At 39.9% G+C, this 23626-nt stretch overlaps 1 protein-coding gene across 2 annotated transcripts; it reads right to left on the bottom strand.

The window, feature by feature from the left end:
- Nucleotides 1-904: 904 nt before the first annotated feature.
- kiaa0319l (KIAA0319-like ortholog) lies at nt 905-23148 on the bottom strand. Of its 2 annotated transcripts, none has more exons than XM_053333877.1 (24): nt 23022-23148; nt 20145-20326; nt 19168-19273; nt 16040-16308; nt 15359-15445; nt 14909-15146; nt 13134-13232; nt 12556-12653; nt 12318-12405; nt 11154-11246; nt 10888-11020; nt 10443-10548; nt 10171-10293; nt 9929-10052; nt 8662-8794; nt 8144-8292; nt 7517-7668; nt 7174-7312; nt 6353-6512; nt 6073-6215; nt 5499-5621; nt 5221-5311; nt 4997-5088; nt 905-3986 (listed from the first exon to the last, which is right to left on the bottom strand). In XM_053333877.1, the coding sequence occupies exons 3-24, from the start codon at nt 19259-19261 to the stop codon at nt 3790-3792; spliced, it is 2931 nt and encodes a 976-aa protein (XP_053189852.1). In that variant the 5' UTR covers nt 19262-19273; nt 20145-20326; nt 23022-23148; the 3' UTR covers nt 905-3789. The 2 variants fall into 2 exon arrangements, with proteins under 2 accessions (XP_053189852.1, XP_053189853.1); XM_053333878.1 differs by having other exon boundaries at nt 14909-15143.
- Between the last annotated feature and the right edge of the window lie 478 nt (nt 23149-23626).

The following is a 23626-nucleotide window of genomic DNA, read 5'->3' as shown; positions in this document are numbered from 1 at the left end:
CTACATATTACATAATGCAACCAATAGCACATTTTATTTGCCTCTGCAGGGTAATAACACACATCATTCAAACTTCAATCCCCTAGTTGTTAACACAGATTTTCCATTTGTAACTTTGTAATCTCAGAGCACAAGAGATAAGAGATAGATCCTCATGTGTAAAACCAGCCGAGTACTCCTTTAATTTGCATTATGCAAAGAAAAAAAAAGACATTTCAGTGTTAGTATTTGGAAAGGAGGCATAAATGAATCATAGCAGAGAGCAGAGATAGGTGGTGAACCTTCAACCGATAGTTAGCGATAGAAACTCTTTACTGACCTCTACTTCAATGAGGTGAAATTTGATTATCATTGTTATGGACTATTATCACCATTGTGTGTTAATGGGGCAGCAAAGGACAACCATTGGGGTAAATGAGCTTATAAAGGTCAATGAGGAAAACCAACTGAGGCAAACATGTGAATGAGATGATGACTGAGCCAATGCAGCAATACTGGAGTCAGCGGGTTAAAGGAGGATTTACTGTATTTAGACGTAAAAATAATATCCTATTGTAGTGATGCAGTCAGCTATCAAATCAGTGTAATCCTGCTTCAGGCTTCTACCTTTTTCATCTACTGTTTGAATTTATCCAACTTTACATGACGTTAAAAAGCGTTAAGTCCCATTAACTAAAATTCATAAGAAACTGGATGCACACATTTTAATCTTTTTGTCACTTCCAGTCTCTTATAACCCGTGCCAACTGAGGAAAGGTGAAAAATAAGAGCAATAAGAAAATAATGAGGAAAAAACACTTTGTTGTGAACTGCAGAAAATAAGTGAATAAAGTCAAAAAGACATTTTTCTATTTAAACAACAAAGCAGCAAAGCAAACATCGCTCAGAAAACCAAGAACAAAATGAAACATTTTATTTTTAATTTACAGATTATCCAGTTGCATCAGGTGTGGTCACACAGTAAGAAGGGGAAATCCTTCACTGAATTTCCATTCAAAACATTTTAAATTAACTCCTTTAATTTAACCGTTGCTCCCCATGTTCTCTTTCTGCCTTCACAGTGGACTCCACCAGAGTCGAGGTCAATTCACTTGTACAGATCCATTGTTGTACGTGTAACAGAAGAAATGTTGAATTTGGTGTTATTGCCAGATGGGTATAAAAATAACCTTTCTACTTTGAGTTTTGGGTAAAAGTACACAAAGAGAGATTTTAACAATTTGGGTGGTTTTTGAGAGCGAATCGACATCAGATCTGGATATGTACTACATAAACCTTTCCTTATGATGTGCAAAAAAACACAAGATGACCACATTATCTCAAAATGTTCAAAAGATGATATTTTTACAGAATTGGCACTTGGACAGATCAATTCTGCACATCTGTAAGAAATTTTGAAAACATCTCTACTCTGACCAGATGTGCATCAGCATGAGATGACTTGACAATACAAAATAGACTTTTTCTTTTTGCAAAACAAGCAAAAAAAATGTAAATGATTGCTTATTTCACACACATACAGGTTAAACTAAATCAATGACATACCCTTTTAACATTCAACAAAGAAAAAGTGACTTAAAATGTGTAAAAATTAAACTTACAGGTCAGTCAGTTTCACACTCTGCATGCAAAGCGATCACACTGTGAGATGTTACAGGGAAGCCTTTTGGTTAAAGTTTCCCTCGGCACAGAAACACTCTTCACTATCACTGATACACAGAAGGAAAAAAAACAGAAGCAGCTTTTGCAGTTTTTCTTTCTCCTCCGTGTTCATGTACTGGTGTATCTGTGGCAGACTCCTCTTTGAAGAGACTAACATCCCTCAGATCAACTTTCTGCTCTTATCTTATTTGCCGGAAGAAATCATTTTTCAGGATTTAGCACAGTTTCTGGTCGTTCTGGACACACAACACACTTTTATGGAAGTTTACTGATGCCTGTATTAATGTCAATTATTTTCCTTCATCCAAACAGATTTCCTAATAACTGTGCCCAATTCAAGTAAAGCTAACTGAATATTTAAAACAAAAAGAAAAGAAAGGATAGACGTGATCTTCCTAAACAAACAGACCATCACTGTTTGCTGAAATTGCACAAAAAATGCAAAATAACTTCACAAAATTAATAAACTCCCACTTTTTTCTCTTTCTCTCCATATATATATATTATGCTCACACTTATTAATTCAAGTTTACAGATGTGTCACCAAGTGAGGTTTACAGTGGTGCATCTGGACTTCAGCTGCATTTACCAAAGCATATCCTTCGCCATGATCTGTCTTATGTCAAGAAAATTAGCTATTTTATGTACTTTAAAAACGCAGTCAGCAGCTGCGTTCATGGCTTAACCTTTCAAACTTTTTGCCCATCCCTTTTCAGCCAGTGAGAGACAAAATGATACTGAAGCTGACAGACATGAAATCAAAGTGCATCGACATCTAATCACAGCCTAAAGGTTGTTTGTGAACAAACAAACAAACAAACAAAAACAAAACAGGAAGTGGTTTGCATGGTTCAAGCAATCGTTACAGTAATGAGTATTGAGATGAGTGAAGGAAGCCGTGTCCTTTTTTTAATCCCATCTGTTGCGAACTTCATCTTTCTCCTCATTATAACCCTTTCCTCTGTCGGGGGGGGGGGCCGCAGAGACCGAACTCATTAACGTTGTGTACTCCAGTGTGTGTCCCGACGACTTAATCCACAGAGAGGCGAGACTCCGAGAAAAAAAATAAACAAACAAAAAAACAGCATTTTTTTTTTCAAGGTTCTCTGACCGACCCGCCATCTGTAACTCTTAATAACAGACATAAAAACATACAGACTGCTCTGAAGAAACAACTTTTGGCACAGCAGCCGCGAAAAATCCACCGTGTCAGGCGCATACATACACTCGACAAACATGCAGGCGATTACTCCGAACCGCAATCTGTCACTCTTCATGCACATTTTTTTCGGTTTTTTGGAAGGGTTAGGGTTTGGGAGGTCCATTGCTGTTGGTTTGCTCTGTTTTGGTTGTTCTTTTCCTGCTGAGTCATCATTTTCGACGACTAACGCAAAAAATAATAATAATAACTAGAGCAGAGTTAACCATTGGTTTTTTTAACATGGCAGTGTTTGGTAGCGTCACGTTGACCTGGTACAAGTTGTGTGTGAAAGAAATGTGAAAGAGTGTTTGTGTGCGTACATGCGTGTCTATGAGAGGCAAAAGGTGTGAGTGTGTCAAGTGGGCTCGCTGGTTTTTTTTTCGTGTCGTCGAAGCAAGAGTTTTGTTTTTTGTTTTTTTGTTTCCCCCCAAAAAAGTCAAGTGTCATTCAGGTGAGTCTTCTCCCCCCGTAGTCTCTATAACCAACGTGTGTCATCATTGGTAAGAGGGGTAACAGTACATTCTTCATGTCTCTGTGTTAAATTATAGTGGTCTACTTGTAAATCTGTCAAATACACAGTGCTCACCCCCTATATTCTTCACAAAATCGTAGCTTTCTTCCTCTGTATTGGCTCAGAGTGGGAGCAGGGAAATTCCAGTATAGTGGTGTGTTTTTTTTTTTTTCTTTTTCTGTGACAGTGGGATAACATGTTTCCAGCATGTTTGTCCTCTCCCCCCCCTCCCCTTTCTAAATCCAGGGATCACACAGTCCGTCTTCATGGATGAGAGGCGTGAGGTTTTTGTGTTGAGCGACAACAACAACGTAGAAAGGAGAAGAGTGAGGAACAAGGTGTGTGTGACGGCTGGAGGAGGAGGTGTGTGCGAGTGTGTGCGAGGGCAGCGGCGAACTCCCCCCCTCCTCTCTTGCTATAGCAGCTCTTCTCTTTGCTTCTTGCCCCTCGCCGGACCCTGGCCGTTCCTCAGGGAGCCGTTCTGGGGCCTCAGGAGGTGGCCCCGCTCCTGCTCCGTCCACGGGACCCCGCCCTGCCCGTCATCGCTGTCCAGGTCAGAGTCCGAGTGCATGAGGGCGGAGGAGGTGGGGGCGGGGACTGGCTTCAGACGGCCTGGTAGGTGGGTGGTGGAGGAAGAGAAGAAGAGGAAGAGACACAAAACAGAATGATGCAATTACTCAAAAATCACAGATGGAATCTATACAAAACAACAATCTGCAGTTTAAAACCTCTGTGGGCTGAAGATACAGTTTATTGTCATGACCTCTTTTTATTACACATATTATTTGACTTCAAGAAGTAACATGAAGCAACATTTACTATATTTTGTACCTTATACAAATGCCAGTTGCTTTCCAGGTCTATATTTTTATTTTTGGGCTCTGTTGGAAAATCTTTGCATGATTTACAGTTTAAAAAAAACCTCTTGTCCCTACTCTCAACGAGCCCTCTCTGTTCTAATCGGTGAGCTCTTGGAGGCTCCTCAGCAGATTTCCACCAGTCAAAACATCCAGACATGTTCAAGAGTAGACAACGTGAACAACCTGTGGCCCAAAGACTATATAACAGACCCCTGTAATGTCTGAAGTCAGTTTGATGAGGAAGGAGAGCCAACCAGACTGGAGCCAGGGCTTTCAGTTTTCAGGTACACAGACTTTGGACATCGTAACAGTAAATAAATGACAGAAAATCACATTAAAAATATTAATGATACTAGCTGTCTCACATTTTAAACCACTTTTGGATACTTTCAGGTAATGATTTCTTTCTCTCTCTTTTTTTTTTGTGCCAATTTTTTATTTCATTTTCCAAGTGGAAGCTACAACACAAAGCAACCAGACAGTACATTTACAACAAGTATAAATAATATAGTCAATTAAGTATAAATGTACATGTGATTGGATACATGCGTTGATATTTGCCTGCATCCACACAATTTCAGATAATAGTTTCTATACATCATTTAAACTGTTTCTGAGTCTACTAAATCTTGTTCCTGATAAATAGCTTTCACTTAAACAGATTCTTTAGGTTCCCATAAAGTATGAAAATTGTATATATTGTCAAAATGTGATTTACAGAGCACTAACATTGGCGGTTTTGTTGCTGTATGTGGGTCTTACCAGCTCTGGGTGGTTGTAGCTCCAGACTGTCTTGCTCGTCAGCTTCTAGCATTTTATATCGACTTTTGTTTCTGCGTACTCTGCTCTTACGTCTTTCAGGGGGGGTGGAAACACACATACAGTATCATCAGTGGGTGAAGAAACAGAAATTATGATACTTTATATATCCAATGACATTTAGTAATATTTATAGTAATTTTTCATATTATAGAAATTTCTCTCACCTGTTGCAACAACAGACCATTCCCCAGACAACGGTTGCTATAGCAACCACAATCAAAAAGGATGCTATAGTTACATAGAGGACACTCCACTCTGAAAACAAAAGTATTTGTCAATTATTTGGTACAATTATTCTGAAACAAGCAAAGTGGTCAAAGTGTGTGTGGAGATAAAGTATGACCATCAGTGTATGCAGCTGAAAACAGATCACAAACTTCACCACATTACAGCAGATTCACTCTCAGGCTTAAATACTGGCTTAAGATTAATCTCAGTTTACCACAGTTGCTCTCTGCGTCACCAAGCTGAGCTCTGATGAAGTTCTCCATCCAGAAAGGGTGGCAGACACAGCGCCGCGTGAACGAGTCACACTCGCCATGACCGGAGCAGTTCAGCTGGCAGACTGAAGAAAGAGAGCAACTTTAATATCCCAGAGTGGGCACAATGAGTACATTATCAGACATAAAGTTACTGTACAGTGCATTGTATATAGAGGTAAATACAGTTAAAACCAGGCAGAGAGAGAAAGGGAAGGAGCCAAGAGTGAGAGGAAAGAACTTGTAGCAACAGCTCAAATATCTGAGATATTTGAGCTGTGAGTCCTGTCATTATTTCACCATTATCTTAAGACAAAGAGGTCGTTAGGTCAAAGTGTATCTGTGTTTGTGACTTTCCCGTAGCCCCTGGCTAAAAGTAAACACCAACTAAAGCACTTTGACCACTTAGCCTGCATTAGATGAACCAGATATGTAATCCAATCTTAAAATTCATATCCAGCTGCATCACATAATCTCATCAACAACCTCTCTTACTTTTTACTTTATGTGTGTGTTATAAACTCTATTAGTACTCACTGACTGTATCCACCCGTCGTGCCTTGTAAATGAGAAAGTCATTCTTCTGTTTGCGTAGCTTGTTGCGTAGGCCGTATGCAACGCTGTGGCCAGACAGAGGAGGGCGCCCTGGGCCGCCTGACACCAGGAAGACCAAACGAGTGCTGAGGAAGGAGGAAGGAAATGTTTTCAGAGTTTATTTGGAATATCTGATAAGGTAGAAGTCTAGATAGGCTAATGGATTTAAGTCTAGGAATCTTTTCTTTTTTAAAGTAAGTTACAAAAGTGCAGAGCTACTCACCTGTGCTCATTAAACGCACTGATCTCTCGTACAATGATGTCACTGTCAAGCACACCCAGTAACACCCCGACTTGGCGCAGCAGCATGTCACGTTGACGGTGGGAGACCTGAGACACCGAGACCTCCAACACCAGCTCCACTAGGTCACGCTCCCATATGTCTACAGAGACAGAGAGAGGGCGAGAGAAAGGTTACAGAGGAGCTTAGAAACACAGAAAAGACACATTAAAAGGAGGAAGGGTGGAGAAGAAAAAGTAACAAGGAGAAGGAGAGACTGACAGGAGAAAAACAGGCTGACAGCAGGATCTATCCGACACTCTGAAATCTGGGAAAGAGGCCAGAGCACCAAGCAACAGATTAGTCTCTGGCTGAGTGTGTGTCTGTGCACCGTATGTTGCACACTGACCTGCAGAACCTTCTGCTGCTGGCTGTTGAGTCTCCAACTGTGTGGAGCTCATTCGTATACAACAACTTTTTAAAATAAGAAACAAATATACTCTCTAAATACTGTTACACCGGTATAAATCAGACAGTAATGCTCAATACAATTAGTGTAATTTTATCAAAAGTGTTCCCATGGGTCTGCTTCAGTCAGAATGCCTTTTAATTACCTCAAAAAAATTGGTGTAGCTTGGTGCATTCAGTAGAAGGAGATAACAGAGCAGCAGTAACAATGTGATCATATGAAAACTTTGAGTGCACCAGACAATGAAACTGACCCAGAACAGCAAGGGAACATCAGTAACAGTAGATCTAAAACTGCATGTCTGTCTCTCTTTGTGTGTCTATATTGTAGGTTTGAGTATTTTCATTCAGTGTACCTGGTTTGACCTCCACTGTGCCTCTGTCTCTGCTGGTCTGTCCTTTACTGTCAGTTATAGTCAGGGTGAAGATGTACTTCCCTGCCACCAGATTTCCCAGAAACAGCACTGCCTGGTGGTCAGAGTTGTTCAACACATCCTGTTGGCAAAAAAACCCCCAAATGTATAGTTTTAGTCTCATTTTCTTATAAAAAAGAAGAATAACCAGCAATAGTTTTTGGATATTATAGTGTCATTTAACACTTTCAGCTCCTTAGTATGGATTTTTATATGCTCATTTACACTCTGGTTTAATCATGAACTTTTAAGGCCTCGTCACAACTAGTATGAGGATCATTCTCACCCCAGCGGCAGGGCTGGTGTTGTCTCTGGTCCACAGGTAGCTGACACCACCTTTGTCATCAGTGGAGTGAGATCCATCCAGGGTGGCCGTCTTGACAGGCAGAGAGATGGGCAGACTCGACACAACATGAGCCACAGGTGGCTGGTCCAGTTCTGGTAGAAGAACAGAAGGAAAGACGATCAGTATAGAGACTAAACAGGAAATAATGAAAAACAATTTTCTTAATATAGAAATTGTTTGGTTCATACTGGTTCAAAAGGAATAGTGAGTCAATTCAATTAAGAAAAATCCCCATGTTCCCATTGTTGTGGTAAGAAATAATTTCACATGATTATTGTTTTGTTGCTGTCATGTCCTACAAGCTGTGTTATTGTTATTATTAAAATTTTCTCTAAGGTTTAATATACAGCATACATGTTAAAACTAAAAGTTCAAAAAAACTCACCACTGTCTTATCTAAAACAGAATACCTGAGATTACACCAACAATCCTCAACTCCAAAGAGGATTAGTACACACACACACACACACACACACACACACACACACACACACACACACACACACACACACACACACACACACACACACACACACACACACACACACAAAAAATGCATGCCCTAACCTTCTCTGACAATGACCGTGACAGTGTCTGTACTCTGCAGTTTCCTCTCATCAGTTACTGTCAGGGTGAACTCGTACGTGCCAACCTGGAGACCTGTCACCGTGGCAACAGCACTGTCCGCGTTCTCGATCTTCACACCATCAGGACCCCTGGTGGAGGAGCAGACGGACAGAAACAGAGAAGGGAACTGTGACAAAGAGAATTTTCTGTAGCAGGCTATATACAAACCTAAATGACATTAAAATTGTGCAGAATAATGCAAAGTGTTCATCAAAACTTTGGTATGTTTTATTTCTAACACATTAAATTTGGATGGGAGGTTTTAAAGAGGCACCCCCATGATTTCAACACACCAATTTCTATGTTTACGCAACATGGGGACTACTAATCCAAATATGTTTTAAGTATTCTGTGTTTATGTCGGGAGCTGTCTAAAGTCTTAAATAATAATAACTAGCTTAGGCCTAAAAATAAATAAAGTGCTGGTACAGTTGCGTATAATCTTGTGTATAACTGACTTGGTCTGTTTCCAGTGGTACGTGGCGATCTTCTGGTCATCTCTGCTCTTACTGCCGTCCAGTGTGGTTCGATCGACTGGCAGAGTCAGCTCCTTCTCCGGTCCTGCATCTGCTTGTGGTGGCTTATTGTTTTCTGGACAAGATCATGATGAAGCAAGAAAAACAATCAATACAAGTTAACAAAACAGATCTCAACTAATAGGATCAATAGAGCAGAAAAAATGGCCTCTCAAACTATGACATTTTGATACTTTGATTCTTGGTGAGTCAGGTGAAAATGGATAATTTCCTCATGCTTTATCCAGATCATGACTTATTTCCACTGTGGTCCTGACATCCAGGCTAAAAGTGACATGTGTATGCTATATCACATTTTTACTAAAATAATAAAAAATTGCCCAAATTCAGACACCAGTCCTCAAAGAGGATTTCCACTATGCTTACTTATCCAGTATCCATTTTTTCTTTCAAAACTATTCAGAGAATGGGCAGATTGTGGAGAAATATAGAAATGTACTCCCTACTTGCATTTTAGAGTGGGTTGTTTAAGGTTTACTGTATTTGCCAAATGGACCAATAATTTAATCAAAAAATGCTTTATTTAAAAATGAAAGGCTGAGAGAGTCAAAAAGACCAACATAGATATGAAAGGACTTCCATAATAAACTCTATAATAAAGCACTTGATACATTTATAAAAGGTTAGTGTGTATTCACAGAACAGCAGCCTTGCTCTGAAATACCTGGAGTTCCTAACAACACACTGCCTTTTGTTTTACATATTCTCATTCAAATGGTTGATACGGTGTGACCGTGGTGGTGAATGTGTGATCACACACATCCTGTTTAAACACTGCAACTTCTTGTCAGTAAGTGTTTGCAGTGTACAGTCTAAGCTAGCTGCGTAATAGGTTAAATGTACATGTATATTTGCATATACTATATTTACCTCTGCTAGAGAGAAATGGCAAACAAGAACTTACAGGTCACACTATAAAGGAAGTGGTGACTTATTATATAAAGATAAGGAGCTTAATTCATGTCTGTCTTCAAGTGGTGGGAAAAAATCTTAAATGTTAAGAAACATCAGTAATGACTGGTATATAAATCAAAGTAAGAAAATGGATTTGTATGGAATGTAGGAACATTGTGAAATGAAAAGCAGAATCTGTATTGGCTGCATTCATCTGGTGATTAACCTAAGCTTACTCTCAGCTTTTTACTGTATTCAAACACGTGGAGGTGTCATATGACCTCCAGATGTTTACCTGGCTGCACAATGACTGTGACCTGAGCGGTGTCCTGCTGTCCAGCCGAGTCCGTCACAGTCAGCTGGAAAGTGTAGTCTCCCTCCTGCATGGCTGACAGCTGCAGTATCGGTGTCCTAACGCCCTGAAAAAGACCAAATAAACAGATGAAAGTGTTTGACGCCAACATTTTAACCTTGACGCTCTCATCCAAAGCACATTACAAGTGTCTGAATCTGCTGAAATACGTGAGAAGAACTCACCTGCATCTCCACCACCTTGTCTTTGCTCTCTGAGCTGAGTGACCACTCGTAGCCCAGGGAGTCATGGTCGTCTGTGCTCTGGTTGCCATACAGAGTGATGGAGTTACGTGGCAGGGTGATGACCTAGATGTTCAAACATGAAAAAAAAGGACATTCTTCAAGTGACTTTTTATTGAGCACAAATAGATTTTTTAACACCACAATACAGTTAAATATGTTGTTTACTGCATCACAATAAAGAGATCCAGTATAATGTAGAAAATACTTCAAACCTGGTTCGGGCCGGCATTGGCCACAGGTCGGTAGTCCTTGGCTTTGTTGACTGAAAGGGTGGCCTGCGTTGAGTTTGTGGCTCCATCTGAGTCTGTCACAGTCAGACTGGGGGGAAAAGGATACATTAATCAGATCAGATACAAACAACTGTTACAGCAAATAGTTAGCAAAACAAACCAGATTAATCCCTAAGTTAAATAATTGCACAGCCTGAAGTTATTTTAAGCCAATCATTTCTTCTCTCTTCTAATGTTATGATCATAGCAGACATAAAAAATGATGAGTCCCAGTATCCATGGTAGTGGAAACAGTATTATTTTTACATTCAACTAAAGGCTTGTGGAAAGTGTTGCCTATTGTGCTTTTCCTTTAGAAATTCATTAGAAACCTTGAGATGTCTTAGATGCCATCCACCTCTATGACCTAAGTGAAGTCTGCCTTTACCTGAATGTGTAGTTCCCATGCACCAAGCTGGTCAGCGTGAGGACGGCGGTGTCGGCAGAGACCTTCTCTTCCCTCAGGGGGCCTTTGACCTCTTCCCAGTGCCACGCCACCACCTTGTCATCGTCAGTGCTTTCTGAAAAGACGAGAAAAGGACGCAGAAGAGGGTAAACATATTTATAAGTTCTGTTTTAGTACACAGCCTCTCTCTCTCTCTCTCTCTTCGGTTGATGTTCAGCATGTTTATGTGTGTCATGTGGGAGACTCACGGCTGCCATCTATCACCGTAGAGCTGGTTGGCAAGGAGATCTCCTGGAACTTTGGGGAAACTACGGCAACAGGAGGCTTGTTTACCCGCGGCTCTGTGAGGTGGAAAACAAGAAATTAATGTGCTTAATGAGCTGCGCATCAGTTGTTTGTGACCAAGACACAATGAACAACCTCAGTGGCTAATTTGGCAAAATTCACAAATATGACTGTCTGTCTGTGTGGGAGGTAAGCAGCATCGTCTTCCAGCAATATGATTTGAGTTTTAGTCAACATGAGCGGTTGACTGCGTGCTTACAATTTTATATTATTTAAACTGACAGGAAAGACAATACCACCAAATATTTGTCATGACCTTCTCAAGACCTGCTGTAGCTGACGAGCCACAACTTTGAGTGTTAACGTTACTGCTTAGCATTAGCATGTTGTATCAGACACTCTTAACTATCAACAATTGAGAGCAGAAAATTAACACTTCACTATAATAATAGTCCAGCAGCAAATACTCATGTTTTTGTGTCAGAGGTGTTTAATGACATGATTTTTGATGCTATAATGTTGTTTTGCAAATATCCCATAACATGTGTCCACTACTGTAATGCTAATTGGTAATGCTTACCATATGTTTGGCATTTGTAGAATTGTTTTGGCTTTTTTTGCAAAGGCTTTTGTCATATTACATAATGTTGCAGTGTTTGTGACAGGCCAGCATCAGCCTTGAAAAATATTCAACTTCAGGTGACTCATTTGTGCAGTTTTATAATCCTTCCCTTTATTTATGATTCACATTAGTTAATGACTGTATTTCTGGTGCAACAGTTGAAAAACTGCAAATATGCAATATGGCAAGAGGAAAAGTCTCAACGCAAAACAGGAAAACTTTTTAGCCTAACAGGAAAAGGAGTTACAAGTGTGACTTTATCAGCACTTAATAAAAGGAAATTTGACGAACTCTAGAAACCACAGCCTCTAAAGATCATGAGCTATGAGACAAGTAGTGAAGTGTTTCAGTTATTTTGTCGACATCCTGTACATCACATTTTATTAAGTATTTGTCTTTATTTGTATGTTTACAGTAAACCTTTTTTGAAGAAGAGCTACAAAAACTGCTTTTAGGAACCTCTGAATATAAATTAGACTTTTTTTTTGTTGAGCTTAATCCTCACCTGGTTTGACTGTGACATTGACGTAACCTTCGCCGTGAGCCCCCTCCCCATCCACTGTCACCTCAAACTCGTACAGGCCCACAGTCAGCTGAAAGGCAGAAGAAAGAGGACGTGATTTCTTTGAGACAACAGTTGTCACATACACACAACTGAAACTTCTTGTTTATACATTCAACAAAGCTCCAGCTGCATGTTTTATTTTTAGCAGAGCATGAATGCATGAATATGAAGGCTGCACCTTGCTGAGCTTCAGTGGCGTGCTGTGCTTCCCCTCCATCTCCCCGCTGTAATCTTTGGGATGTGTTATCAGACGCCAGTCGAATGCATAGTTTGACCCTGTAAAGAAGTAAAAACATGAAATAAATAAGTGCATTAAACAGAACTGCTCATGCATTTAATCAAAATCTATCGGAGAGGGGTCATTTGTAGGTGAAAGATTTTAATATTGTCTGAACATGTCGAGCCAGGACTGAGGGATTAACAAAATAATGAAGTGCATCCCTCATTTTTCCAGTTTGGATTTAAAATTCTCTGGCAAGTGATCAGTATGAGGTATGACGATGGAGGCGCTATTGAACACCAAAAATATCCCCGTCAATCAGGCTTCATAAAAAGTACAATTAACTTAATATCTAGAGTGAAAACCCTTTGATAAGTCACACACTCATTTGTCGTAAGCAGTAAAACTTGAGATACCAACATACTAACCATAACATATGAATGAGAATCAGAAAACGGCATGATAACATATTTCCAGGTAAAAATGTGAAAGAGAACAATGAGCTGCGAAAATGTTGCCTGTTTCCATGGTTTTACCTGATGGGGGTGTTGGGACCACGAAGGCGTTGAGTTCGACCTCATTGCGTGGCAGCGTGACCTCGACACTCTCTCCTGCTGACACCACCAGCTCCCTCACTGCAGGCGAAACACAGAATCAGAGACGATGCCAAAAGTAACCACAAGGCTGGCATGGCAACCAAAAGACTGGTGGTAGAATAGAGCAAGTCAGTATCCACACACAGTGAATTTGTAGTGCCAAGATTTATATCCAATTATAACCAATTGGATAGATGAACCTGGTTTTACAGATACAAATAACTGGGGTAAAGACCATAATATGTTCCTAACATCTCTCTTACTTGCCTAATTTACAAGAAATGCTTACAAACACCAAACAATCTCTTGTGATTCACTGTAGTGAACCTGCAAGGACTTTTTTTTTTTTGGTCATTTTGGAGCAGAGCAAACTGTGAACACAACACTGACATATCAGATTTGGAGTCCACATGGCAAGTAGACATTTGCCTAGTTACACATCCATCAGTCACGTAGCAACATTAGCATTTATTTGGAGCCAAGTTTTTGTCCAGTTGATGAATGTAAGTTCAATATTCAGTCTCCTTTCAGCTCTGTTTTGGTCTTTGCCAACTCCTGAGTGAAATATCTGACTCTAAAGCTTCTAAATACTCCAGTATGTTCACCAACTAGTTGCTAACATTGGCTATCTGTGGTTTGGTGCTGGGTTGGGTAGCGTACAGGGTGTGTCAGTTTTTTGACAAAGCTACCTAAAAGAACCACAGGAGATATTATATATTATTTTTTCACAGGTTGAGTATTTCTAACCATTACTGGCAAACTGATCCTGAATTGTGTAAGGTGACAATTAGAGATGTGATTCTTAAACATGCAAGTCTAAGCTCCACATCAACTACAGCTGATCTTTGTACAACTAGTGTTTTTTGTGTGCTTTTGTTTACTTTACTAATCCATTAAAAGAGCTTAATATACTTTATCTGTAATGACATACATTGTATTGTTGGTTGCCAGTCAGTGTGTGCAAGATTTATTGGCATTTAGCAGAGAGGCTGCAGGTTGTCCCCTTCCATGTAGCGGTGGCCAAGAAACTAAACAAAAATGCAAAAAGCCCTCTCTAGAGCCAGTGTTTGGTTTAGAGAAACCTCCATGGAAGGGGACCAGCTCTCTATGTAGATATAAAGAGCTCATTGTAAGGTAAAACACAATCCTTAGTTTCATGGGATTATCCACTAATTAAAAACATACTTATGATTATTATATTCCATTTCTGCCAAGTCCATTCTGCTAGATGCCAGTAAATTCTACACACTGGACCTTTAATACTCATCATACTCATTTGTGAGAAACTGACCATACGAGTTATTCTTGTTTGTAGAAGCTCAGCATGTCTCAGCACATTCCTATTGCTTACATTCATTTGGTTTCACACTCACAGCACACACACTACCTTCCATCTGGCAAAAGTGGCATCTGAGCAGTCTACCATTAAATTTGCTGGCAAAGTAGACTTAGCCAAATATGAAGTACAGAGAGTAACTGTAAAGTGTTGTGTGATAGAAAGAAGGGAAGATTAAAGAAAAAGGATGTACAGTATTTTAAACTGCACGAGAAAAGTAAGGACTTAGAAATCGTGTGAAATCTTCCTCTGCACAACCACGATCGTCTTACATTATTTATAAGTTCATACATAATAAATGAGGACTCGACACATCACTGAAAGAGCTGGAGAACGGTAGCTATGTGCCACCAGCTGCTGCAGATCATTTCTTCCTTACCAGACTGTGTTGGAGCTGTGACGATAGCAGTTGCCGTGGTTGTGCTGACATCGCTGCTATTGGAAGACGCAGCCGTATCAACGGTGCCTATTGTTGAGTTTGGTGGTAAAGGAGCTGGATCAGTGCCAGCGCTCCCATTGGTTAACTGACTGACGTTCTTTTGGGCTGTTTGAGGAAGTGCGATGGTGCTCGGTACTGTTGGAGATGGGTGAGCTGTTTCCAGTTTGGGGTTTTCCTGCTGAGACAGTCAAAAATTCCCCAAATTTACCACCACACTCCTTCTCTGACTAACTAATCAATGCGATTGCAAAGAATGATAAGAAAATAGGGGGGGGGGGGGGGGGGGGCATGTACGTAAGTCTATAGGCCTAACAAATGCATTGAAACAAGCCAACACTTTATAGGTCAATATATACAATAACAAAATTAACCCAGATTTTGTGTAGTTACCGTGCTGGTTAGCTGGCCTATTGGCGGTTTGTGGCTTCCTGCTTGCTGTGCACCACGAGCCCTCCTACGTCTTACTGTGACCGGACCCTTAAAGAGACATTACACAAAGAAAGCAGAGAATTTTTGATATTTTTGTCACAAATGGATCAAATTTGCAATTTCTCCACAGCATACAGTGTATTTAGACTATTAGCTTTATTTTCTCTCCCGATACATATTCTGATACTTTAACTCTGAGTACCTGTTGATACCAATTCCTGATCCAATACCACCAATTTATTTCTGTATCATACAAAGCCTGTCACTCACCAGCATTGTTTTCATGTAAGGTAACATTAAAATATTGCTAAAAACGAACTTGGTGGCCCACTGTGAAAAATTAGCAGCTAGCATAAACATTGAATTTTTAACAACATTCACGTACAAACTGTAATGTCTGACCAGCTTGAATGGTTTGATTGGAAGTATGACTCCCGTGCATCCCTCATTTTAAACTGTAAAATATCATGCTAATCTTCTGCTCAAAGCTTCTAAATATATGATGCATCTCTTTTCCAAATAAAAGAAAGTCAACAAATGTAGACTCTTAATTTTTGATTTACATAATTTCCTGTTTGCACAACCCTAATCAATGGTAGAACCATCTGAAAAGGCATGACGGTCAACCAGTGGTAGCCATACCTTGGAGAGCAGCTGAAGGAGGCCGAGGGACTCCTGATGAGGCTGGGGCAAAATGGAGATGGGGCAGCCCCCCGTACGGGTGCAGCTGAGAAGCACGCAGCGCCCTCCGAGGCTCCACACGGCATTGCAATTCGGCTTCAAGCAGCAGGACTCCCAGCACGTCGCCCCGCCTCGCCCATCCGCCAGAGGGTGCCAACCGAGGCTGATGACGCTGCTCCAGTGGATCCCAAGCACCCCGCCGGTCACCCGGCAGAGATTTGCAGACACACCTGGAGGGAGACAGAATGAGGAAAAGAACAATGAAGGACAACCCCTTATTTCCCACTGACATGATGCAGCGATAATTGAAGCATTGCATGTTACCTGACAGCTTAGTAGCATGTAATTGTTCTGATGGTGAAAACAGTCTGTCAAAACTCTTTCTACCACGGTCAATATAAAAGGAAAAGTAGTCAATCCTGAAACTTGGATGAATGAGAAGATAACAGCTGATGGTTTTCAACTAGTTTCCTCACAGAGAAATTCCAGACAGAGTGTAGTGCAGTGTGTAGTTTGATCAAAGGAATCTGCCAAAGGCGACACTATGGATCCATTGGACAGAGTTTCACAGCCTTTTTTTTTTAGACTTCACTTGTTTATATCAATCAGGGCATTGTTGGCTACTCTTGGCATTGTCAAAGGCAGAGGGGGCAAAGTGAAACCCCACACCGAAACCCACAACTAGTGAGACTTTTCACAGATTAGGCTTTGACTGAACATTTCTCAGAAAAGCCGACATGAAGCCGCAGATTGAGCAGTCAGCCAAGTCAGCAGCAGAGAGAGGAAGCGAGGCTTTGGCCTGACAAAACAAGACACTGATTAAAACCCAAAGCACATTATGCAGTTTGCACAAAACCCCACCCTCTGAGCCAGACCATATCAGACTCATATCAGCAATGCATCAGTTGGCTGCTACAGTCATGCTGCTCCAGTGGGTGTGTGTATGTTTTCTTCCTTAAAAAGTATTACTTTGAGTGATAAAACTATTCTCATCCAACCTTTTGCAGCATGAAATAAGTTTGATTTAATTCATCAACTGTCTGAGGTAGATAAATTCATTGTGTAGCCAGGCACAATACAAAGAAAGAAAAAGCATAGACTAGAGAGATTGGAGTTTTTATTTCCAGAGTAATAGCTACTAAAAAGATAACAGACAAACTAGCTGTGAATAAGAGGTCAGGACAAAGGAGTAGCTACAGCTGAGTCACTCACAGAAATAAAATAAAAATCACTTAGATTTGTTTTTATAATTGTTTTATAGTCCTGAACGGCCGACCGAGGAAGTATTACAAATTTGAAACTTTCCATGGGAATTATGGGAATATATATGGGAATTTATAGGAATTAACTGGAAATTTGGGGTAATTAATACAAACTGTATTAACTGTGTACAAACATAAATATAAACATTTTGTTTTGTCATAAGCAGACATGCATGCAAACCTATACAATTTTTTAAAACAACATTTTGACTGATTTATTTGTGATTAGAATTTTAATCATTTTTTTAACTGAACAACAAAAACATCAATGTGGAGTAAAATGTTCCCTATAATGCGGCTTCAATAGTCCAGGGCTCTAGAAATCATGTGGACATGTGTTAGAAGAATGCACAGTGCATTTAAGGGGTGTGGCCCTGCAGTAAGTAATGTGCTGTGTGCATTTGATTAGGGTAGGTATTCAACTATGTTTGCATTAAATCTGGTGGTTTTAACCAAGATTATGCTATATTTTTCTGACAACATTTAAAGTTCCCTGTTATAGGCTAACATGTAATTTTGTAAATTTCCTGTTTATTCCTGTAAAATTCCCATATATTCCCATTAATTCCCATATATTCCCATTAATTCCCATATATTCCCATTAATTCCCCTTTATTCCCGTTAACTCCCATCGAAAGTTTCCAACTTTTAAAATTCCCAGAATTTTGCAACCCTAATCAGCGCTGACATCAGTGACACTGTTGCATTTCCTTGTACTGCTACTACCCAATAAAAATGACCTTGCACCTTGCAGTAGAATGTATTTAATGTGATTTTATGGCTATGGGAAATGTTCAGCGTGCATACAGGCAGCAGCAGCAGCAGCAGCAGTAGGAGTGGGTAGTAGTAGTAGGAGTAGGAGAAGGGTGAACATTAAACAGTGAGGCTGTTATCAATGAGATAAAACTACAAACAGCACTTAACTACATGCACGCATCATTTCCTGTGAATCAGTCCTTGTGTTGGAAGGTAAAACATATGGGACTCAGCTGGACTCCACACAATTACAACTAGATAGAGAGGCGATCACAGAATGGCTGCTGCTAAAAAATGCAGAATACAAATATCAATATCTTAAGAATTATAAACAATCTTTCTAGATATTGTTAGATAGGATTCAGCTTATAGGTAGACAGTAAAGACCTTAAGATGTTTTCAACAGTTCAACAGCTTAAAAAACAAACAAACAACCAAAATGCAGTTTATCAGTCCATCTCAGACGGTGCTTTTTCCACCATTTGCTACCAAGGCAACGCTAGAAGTCAAGGGTGACTTTAAGGACGTCAGTGTAACTCAAGTCTGGAAAAACAAAGGTCTTGCCTAATACAAAAGCACTATAGTTTGTTTGAGAAAGGACCCTTTGGCCTCTGTTTAGTCATCCCACCCCTTCCACTCTTCTTCTGTCCATAGTCCCTCAACACACACACACACACACACACACACACATACACACAAACACAATTATGTACACACACAGAGCCCCTATTGTTCGGTTTCACATTGTAACCCACTGAACAGGGTGGCATCAGAAAAGAAGGCACACACACACACAGTAGGGGTACCAACAGTCCTTTATGCCCCCGCCTAAGCTTAGAAAGACAGTAAACATCGACCGAAAACCTAAAACCTAAACCCATCCCGAGTAACACAATAAGATTCAGTGGAGGATGAAGACCCACCCTGAGTAATCAAAGGCGTGTGAATATACAGTGCAGAAGAGTGTCTGCAGTTAAACAGACACAGATGTGAACTGGCTTATCAGCGTCCTGTCCATAAATGTGGTTTGGACAGTTGAATAATAAGGTTATCTATCGGGTCATTTTTTACCTGTAGGAGTAGCCAAGAGCCAGAGGTAGGTCAGCGGCAGGAGAAGGAGGTGAGGTAAGCTCCAGGTGAGCAGCTTATGGTGTGCATAGGACATTTTTCCAAAGTCCTAGAAAAGAGGAAAGAGGTCAACAATTTAATATTTCTTATATGTTGGGTTATCAAAGCCCAATAAAACAACTAAATAAACAATCTTTAACATTACAAGGTACTAGCATGAATGGGATGCCCACAGAAGTGCCACATTTACCCACCAGTAAGAGGCAAGAGCTAAAGATATCCTGTGACAGAGTGGACTGTCACGCTGGTTACTCTGCGAGGCTTTACTTTACCACAGTGGTGCTCTGAAAACATTCATAATGACAATGCTAACACGATGATTTAAATCAGGTGTAAGTAAGTGCTCCAACATTTGCACAGTGTAATTGAGCCTGATGGGAACGTCATTAGGTTTCGTCATCAACCCAAAGTTTGACCTAATTATGGCCGCTAGCAGAAAAGTCACGGGATCACTCAGGTAACTACAGTTCATCTTAAAGAGGGACATGAATGTGTGCACCATGTTTCATAACAATCCATCAAATACTTTCAGGCATTTTACTAAAAGCTACAAATGTGTACTTCATGATGGTGCAATATTCAAAGAGAGAGGATCACTTAAGACGTTAAGATACATCTTATTGTGCCAATCCAAACAGTTATTGAGCTATTTTAGTTTTAACATGAGTAGTGTATTGACGACAGACAGATAAGCTGGCAGTCATCCACAGACCCATTATGATGGATAAAATGGTTACAGGGTCACTTAGGGAGATAACACAAGAGCAAAAGCAGATTTGAGGTTGTCTGTATTTCGTTGCAGTAAGGATGACAATGAGATTTAAGACTGTTCCTGGTCTGAATCCATCTCACTCAAAAAAAATAACAGCTAACCAACCAACCCAACGTACATTTAGGTTACTCGTACATGCCGTATTTACCTTTCTCCCGGCCAGGCGGTGGAAGAAAGAGATGAAGGAAAAACAGAGAGAGTGAGGAGTTAGGTCGGCAGTAAGGTGCCGTGAGGTGAAGGGTGAAGACGGGTCAACACCAGCACTCTCTGGAAGAGATCCAACATGGCCGCCACTGGGGCCTTCACAGGCTCAGCTGCTCAAACACAACACTAGAGAGAGAGAGAGAGGGAATAACAGAGGGGAAAAATATGATTTAATATGCCTAATATCTAATTCTGTTAACATTGGGATTGACATGTGTGACCATTTAGGGCTGGGTGGTGATTCTGTGTTAATGCATACTGACATTCAGTGGAACCGGACTATAATATGATTATACTGTGTAATCATTTTAACAATTCAGCTGTCCAAATGAATGGTACAAAGCTAAATGTAATTAAAAATGAACAACATTAGCTTAGCATATTGATGTCTTTGTTTTACATGAGAGGAGTTTTATATTGAATGAAAGCAGCGTATAGTTATCAGAAACACTCTGGTGGTTTCATCCATATTTCTCAGCCAAGACATCAACATGTTCAAGTTTGTTCTTCTCTGCATTGATTACTGACAGACAAGAGCTCTTTATCTCTTCAGACAAGTACCCTGAAGAGCATGAACGCCACATCAGCCTGATTACAAAAGTTTATGCAAATAGTCTCAACCGCTTCAGCTGGAAGAACTGGAGAGAGCACAAAAGAGAGCGATGTTATATAAATTATATGTTACAGAAGGATCCGAGGATTACAAGAAGATGATTAATTATATGAGACGACAGGCTTTAATATCTTACGCTGCACTGTAACTTTTTATTGTCCTGTTTCTATTCTCCTTTTCTGTCTTGTTCTATTATAGCTTGACTTTATTTCCAATTTAACACTTTTAACTCGTATTTAAATGTCTTTATTTTGTAATGTGCTGCTGTTATATCCTGTCTTTAAGTATTTTACGTTTAATGTAAAAGGACTTTGAAATGCCTTGTTGTTGAAATGTGATGTAAAAGGGTTAGGGTTAAATTTGCCTTGCCTACATCATCACTACTCAAAAAGACAAAAATAGCAGAAGAAGAAAAAAAAATGAATCAGTTTGATGATTTGTTGGACTCCACTTCCTATTAGAGAACATTTTCAGGCTTCTGTCTTCTGTTGTAATTAAGACACGGAAACAAATGTTCTGCTTGAGCGCAATGGAACAAATACAACAAGTTTGTCACATTATGCAACAATTATGCAAATGTCCTGTTGAGAATAATTTTAAAAAGGAGGTACAACATAACTCACAAACCTGTCCTGTGAATTGAAGCGACACTGAAGGGGACTTTAAAAAAAAAAAAAGACAAAGAAAATGTGACAGGTGTCTTGTTTCTCTCCGTCTTAGCCGAGGGGCATAGATCAATGCTATATGCAAAACACACAATCTTTACTGTTCAATCTGTACCTTGCTGCCTCAGGTGTCTCAGCGTATATGTGTGTTTGTGGTGAACGTAAAAATCAGTTGGGTGGATTCCTGAATGGCTGAAAAACATAAGTTCTCATTTATCTGCTTTTGCAATCCTCATAGCAACAGAACTATTATCAGATACATGCATCCTTCAGTGGCAGGAGTGGAAAAATGACATGTGAAAATGATTATTGGTACTTTGATGTTACCAGTTATATCATTTCATATTTTGGATTTTATGAGTTGTATCTCCACCAGGAAACGTTGCTCCTATTAAAAAGGTATAAAAAATGTATGTATGTATGTATGTATGTATGTATGTATCTCCTGGTGCATGTTGCCTGTTTAAGGGTTAAGTGACTTTTGTTTCTATGTAGCACTCAGAAAGGGAAGAGAGGGTCAGCCCCATGTGGGAAACACGAGTTCAACATGGTACCTAATGTAAAAAATTGGATATAAATGATCCTACAATACATTATCTATGTACAACATATCGTATGTGAATTAATTATGCCCAAGGCACAGTCACAGACCATCCAGAGTTGACATGACAGTGCTAAATGTCCTTTCCTCCAGGAAGTGTGTTGATGAAGTTTCTAATTTTAAAGTAATTAGTAATGATAATACATCATGTTAGATTAGAGAATGATTAATTTGTTAAATCAGCTGACACTGAAGAGGAGACAGACTTAGACTGTTGGACTCTATTCATGAGAACATTTAACATCAGCCAGCCTGATTTTTATGGGGGTACCAAAGCAACTTGTGTTCCTTTTAAAGTACAGTAACACATAATGAGGAATGCATGTAGCTAGTCTGAGTAAAGAAACCATACTGCACTTTTTTCCCCCCTCTCCAATGTTCATGCAAGTTCCTGCAGCATACGGGGAGAGAAAAAAAAGGGGGGCGTGAACAGTACAAATTCTGGGACACTGTGTTCAAGACGTTTGCAGGACTTCTTCTCCACAATGTCTCACTAGAAGACTACTTTGGGGCAAATCTGGTAATGAATCAAGAAACCCTCAAAAGCATCTGTTGTCCAGACAGTCTGTAGAAGTAAAGTAGATGGTGTATATATATGTATATATATATATTCACATCTGGTGGGAACTTATGTTACTCAGTGAACATTTGTGAGTTTTTCAAATGACTACTTTGAAGGATTCCAGGTAGGTGATAACGCAACAACAGTACTAGTGTAATTTCATCATTGCAAATTTTAAAAAAGTAAATCTGCTACAACTTGTCTAGATGTGTTAAAAATATAGTGCAATAAAGATGCTATTTACACACACATGCTCATCATCAAGTATGTGATTAGTATTACTTAGTAGACACCAGTAAGAGAAAGTAAAGTGTATTATATGGAATGAGGTGTTTTACATGATCACAATCTCTTAAATACCACAAACTGCTGACACAAACCTGTATAATCTGCCTCCATATGTGAATTTGCATTTCTCCACAAACGCTTGAGCTCCAGCAGCCTCCTCAGCTATAATCAACAGCTCAGTCACTCCCAAATCCAAAAACAGTCATTTCTCCACCTCGGCTTGTTTTTTTTTTTCTCCCAGTCCCAGGTAAGATCCAGGTAAAAATAATCCAAGCGGAGAAAAAAAAAAAAAAAAAAAAAGGAGGGATTCAGTCACGTTTTTTTTCTTCCTTGGTAAAATCCCAACTGAGTGGATTTAGCTTTTTTCCCCCCGTGTAGTAAATGCCCAGAGGCCGATGGTGACTTAGACTGTGAGCAGCAGCAGTAATGCTCAGGTGCACTCGGTCACCTGGGCTGATGACAGCTCTGCCATTATAAACTTTTCAATGGCTAATTTCCCCTTGAGAAGATTCTGCAGAACAATGATCTCTGTGACCAACAGACCCCTTACATCCAGGAGGGCAAGTTCCCTCGCTCTCACTCTTTCTCTTTCTCTCTTTGCCGGTTCCCTCCTCCTCCTCCTCTTTCTCTTCTCTTCTTCTGTAGAAGTCAATAGCACACTTGTCAGCACTGTATTGGCTTCTAGGCAGACAGGTTG

The sequence above is a fragment of the Scomber japonicus genome, chromosome 15, assembly GCF_027409825.1.
Source record: "Scomber japonicus isolate fScoJap1 chromosome 15, fScoJap1.pri, whole genome shotgun sequence".
NCBI classification, from domain to species: Eukaryota; Metazoa; Chordata; class Actinopteri; order Scombriformes; family Scombridae; genus Scomber; species Scomber japonicus.
This window is presented reverse-complemented; position numbering and strand designations above follow the sequence as displayed.

Coding starts and splice junctions, on each gene's coding strand:
- kiaa0319l (XM_053333877.1), bottom strand. CDS start 19,261: ATGTCCTATGCACACCATAAGCTGCTCACCTGGAGCTTACCTCACCTC. Junction 10,294..10,442: donor CCAATGCCGGCCCGAACCAG/GTTTGAAGTATT, acceptor TTGAACATCTAG/GTCATCACCCTGCCACGTAA. Junction 5,312..5,498: donor TGACGCAGAGAGCAACTGTG/GTAAACTGAGAT, acceptor TTTTGTTTTCAG/AGTGGAGTGTCCTCTATGTA.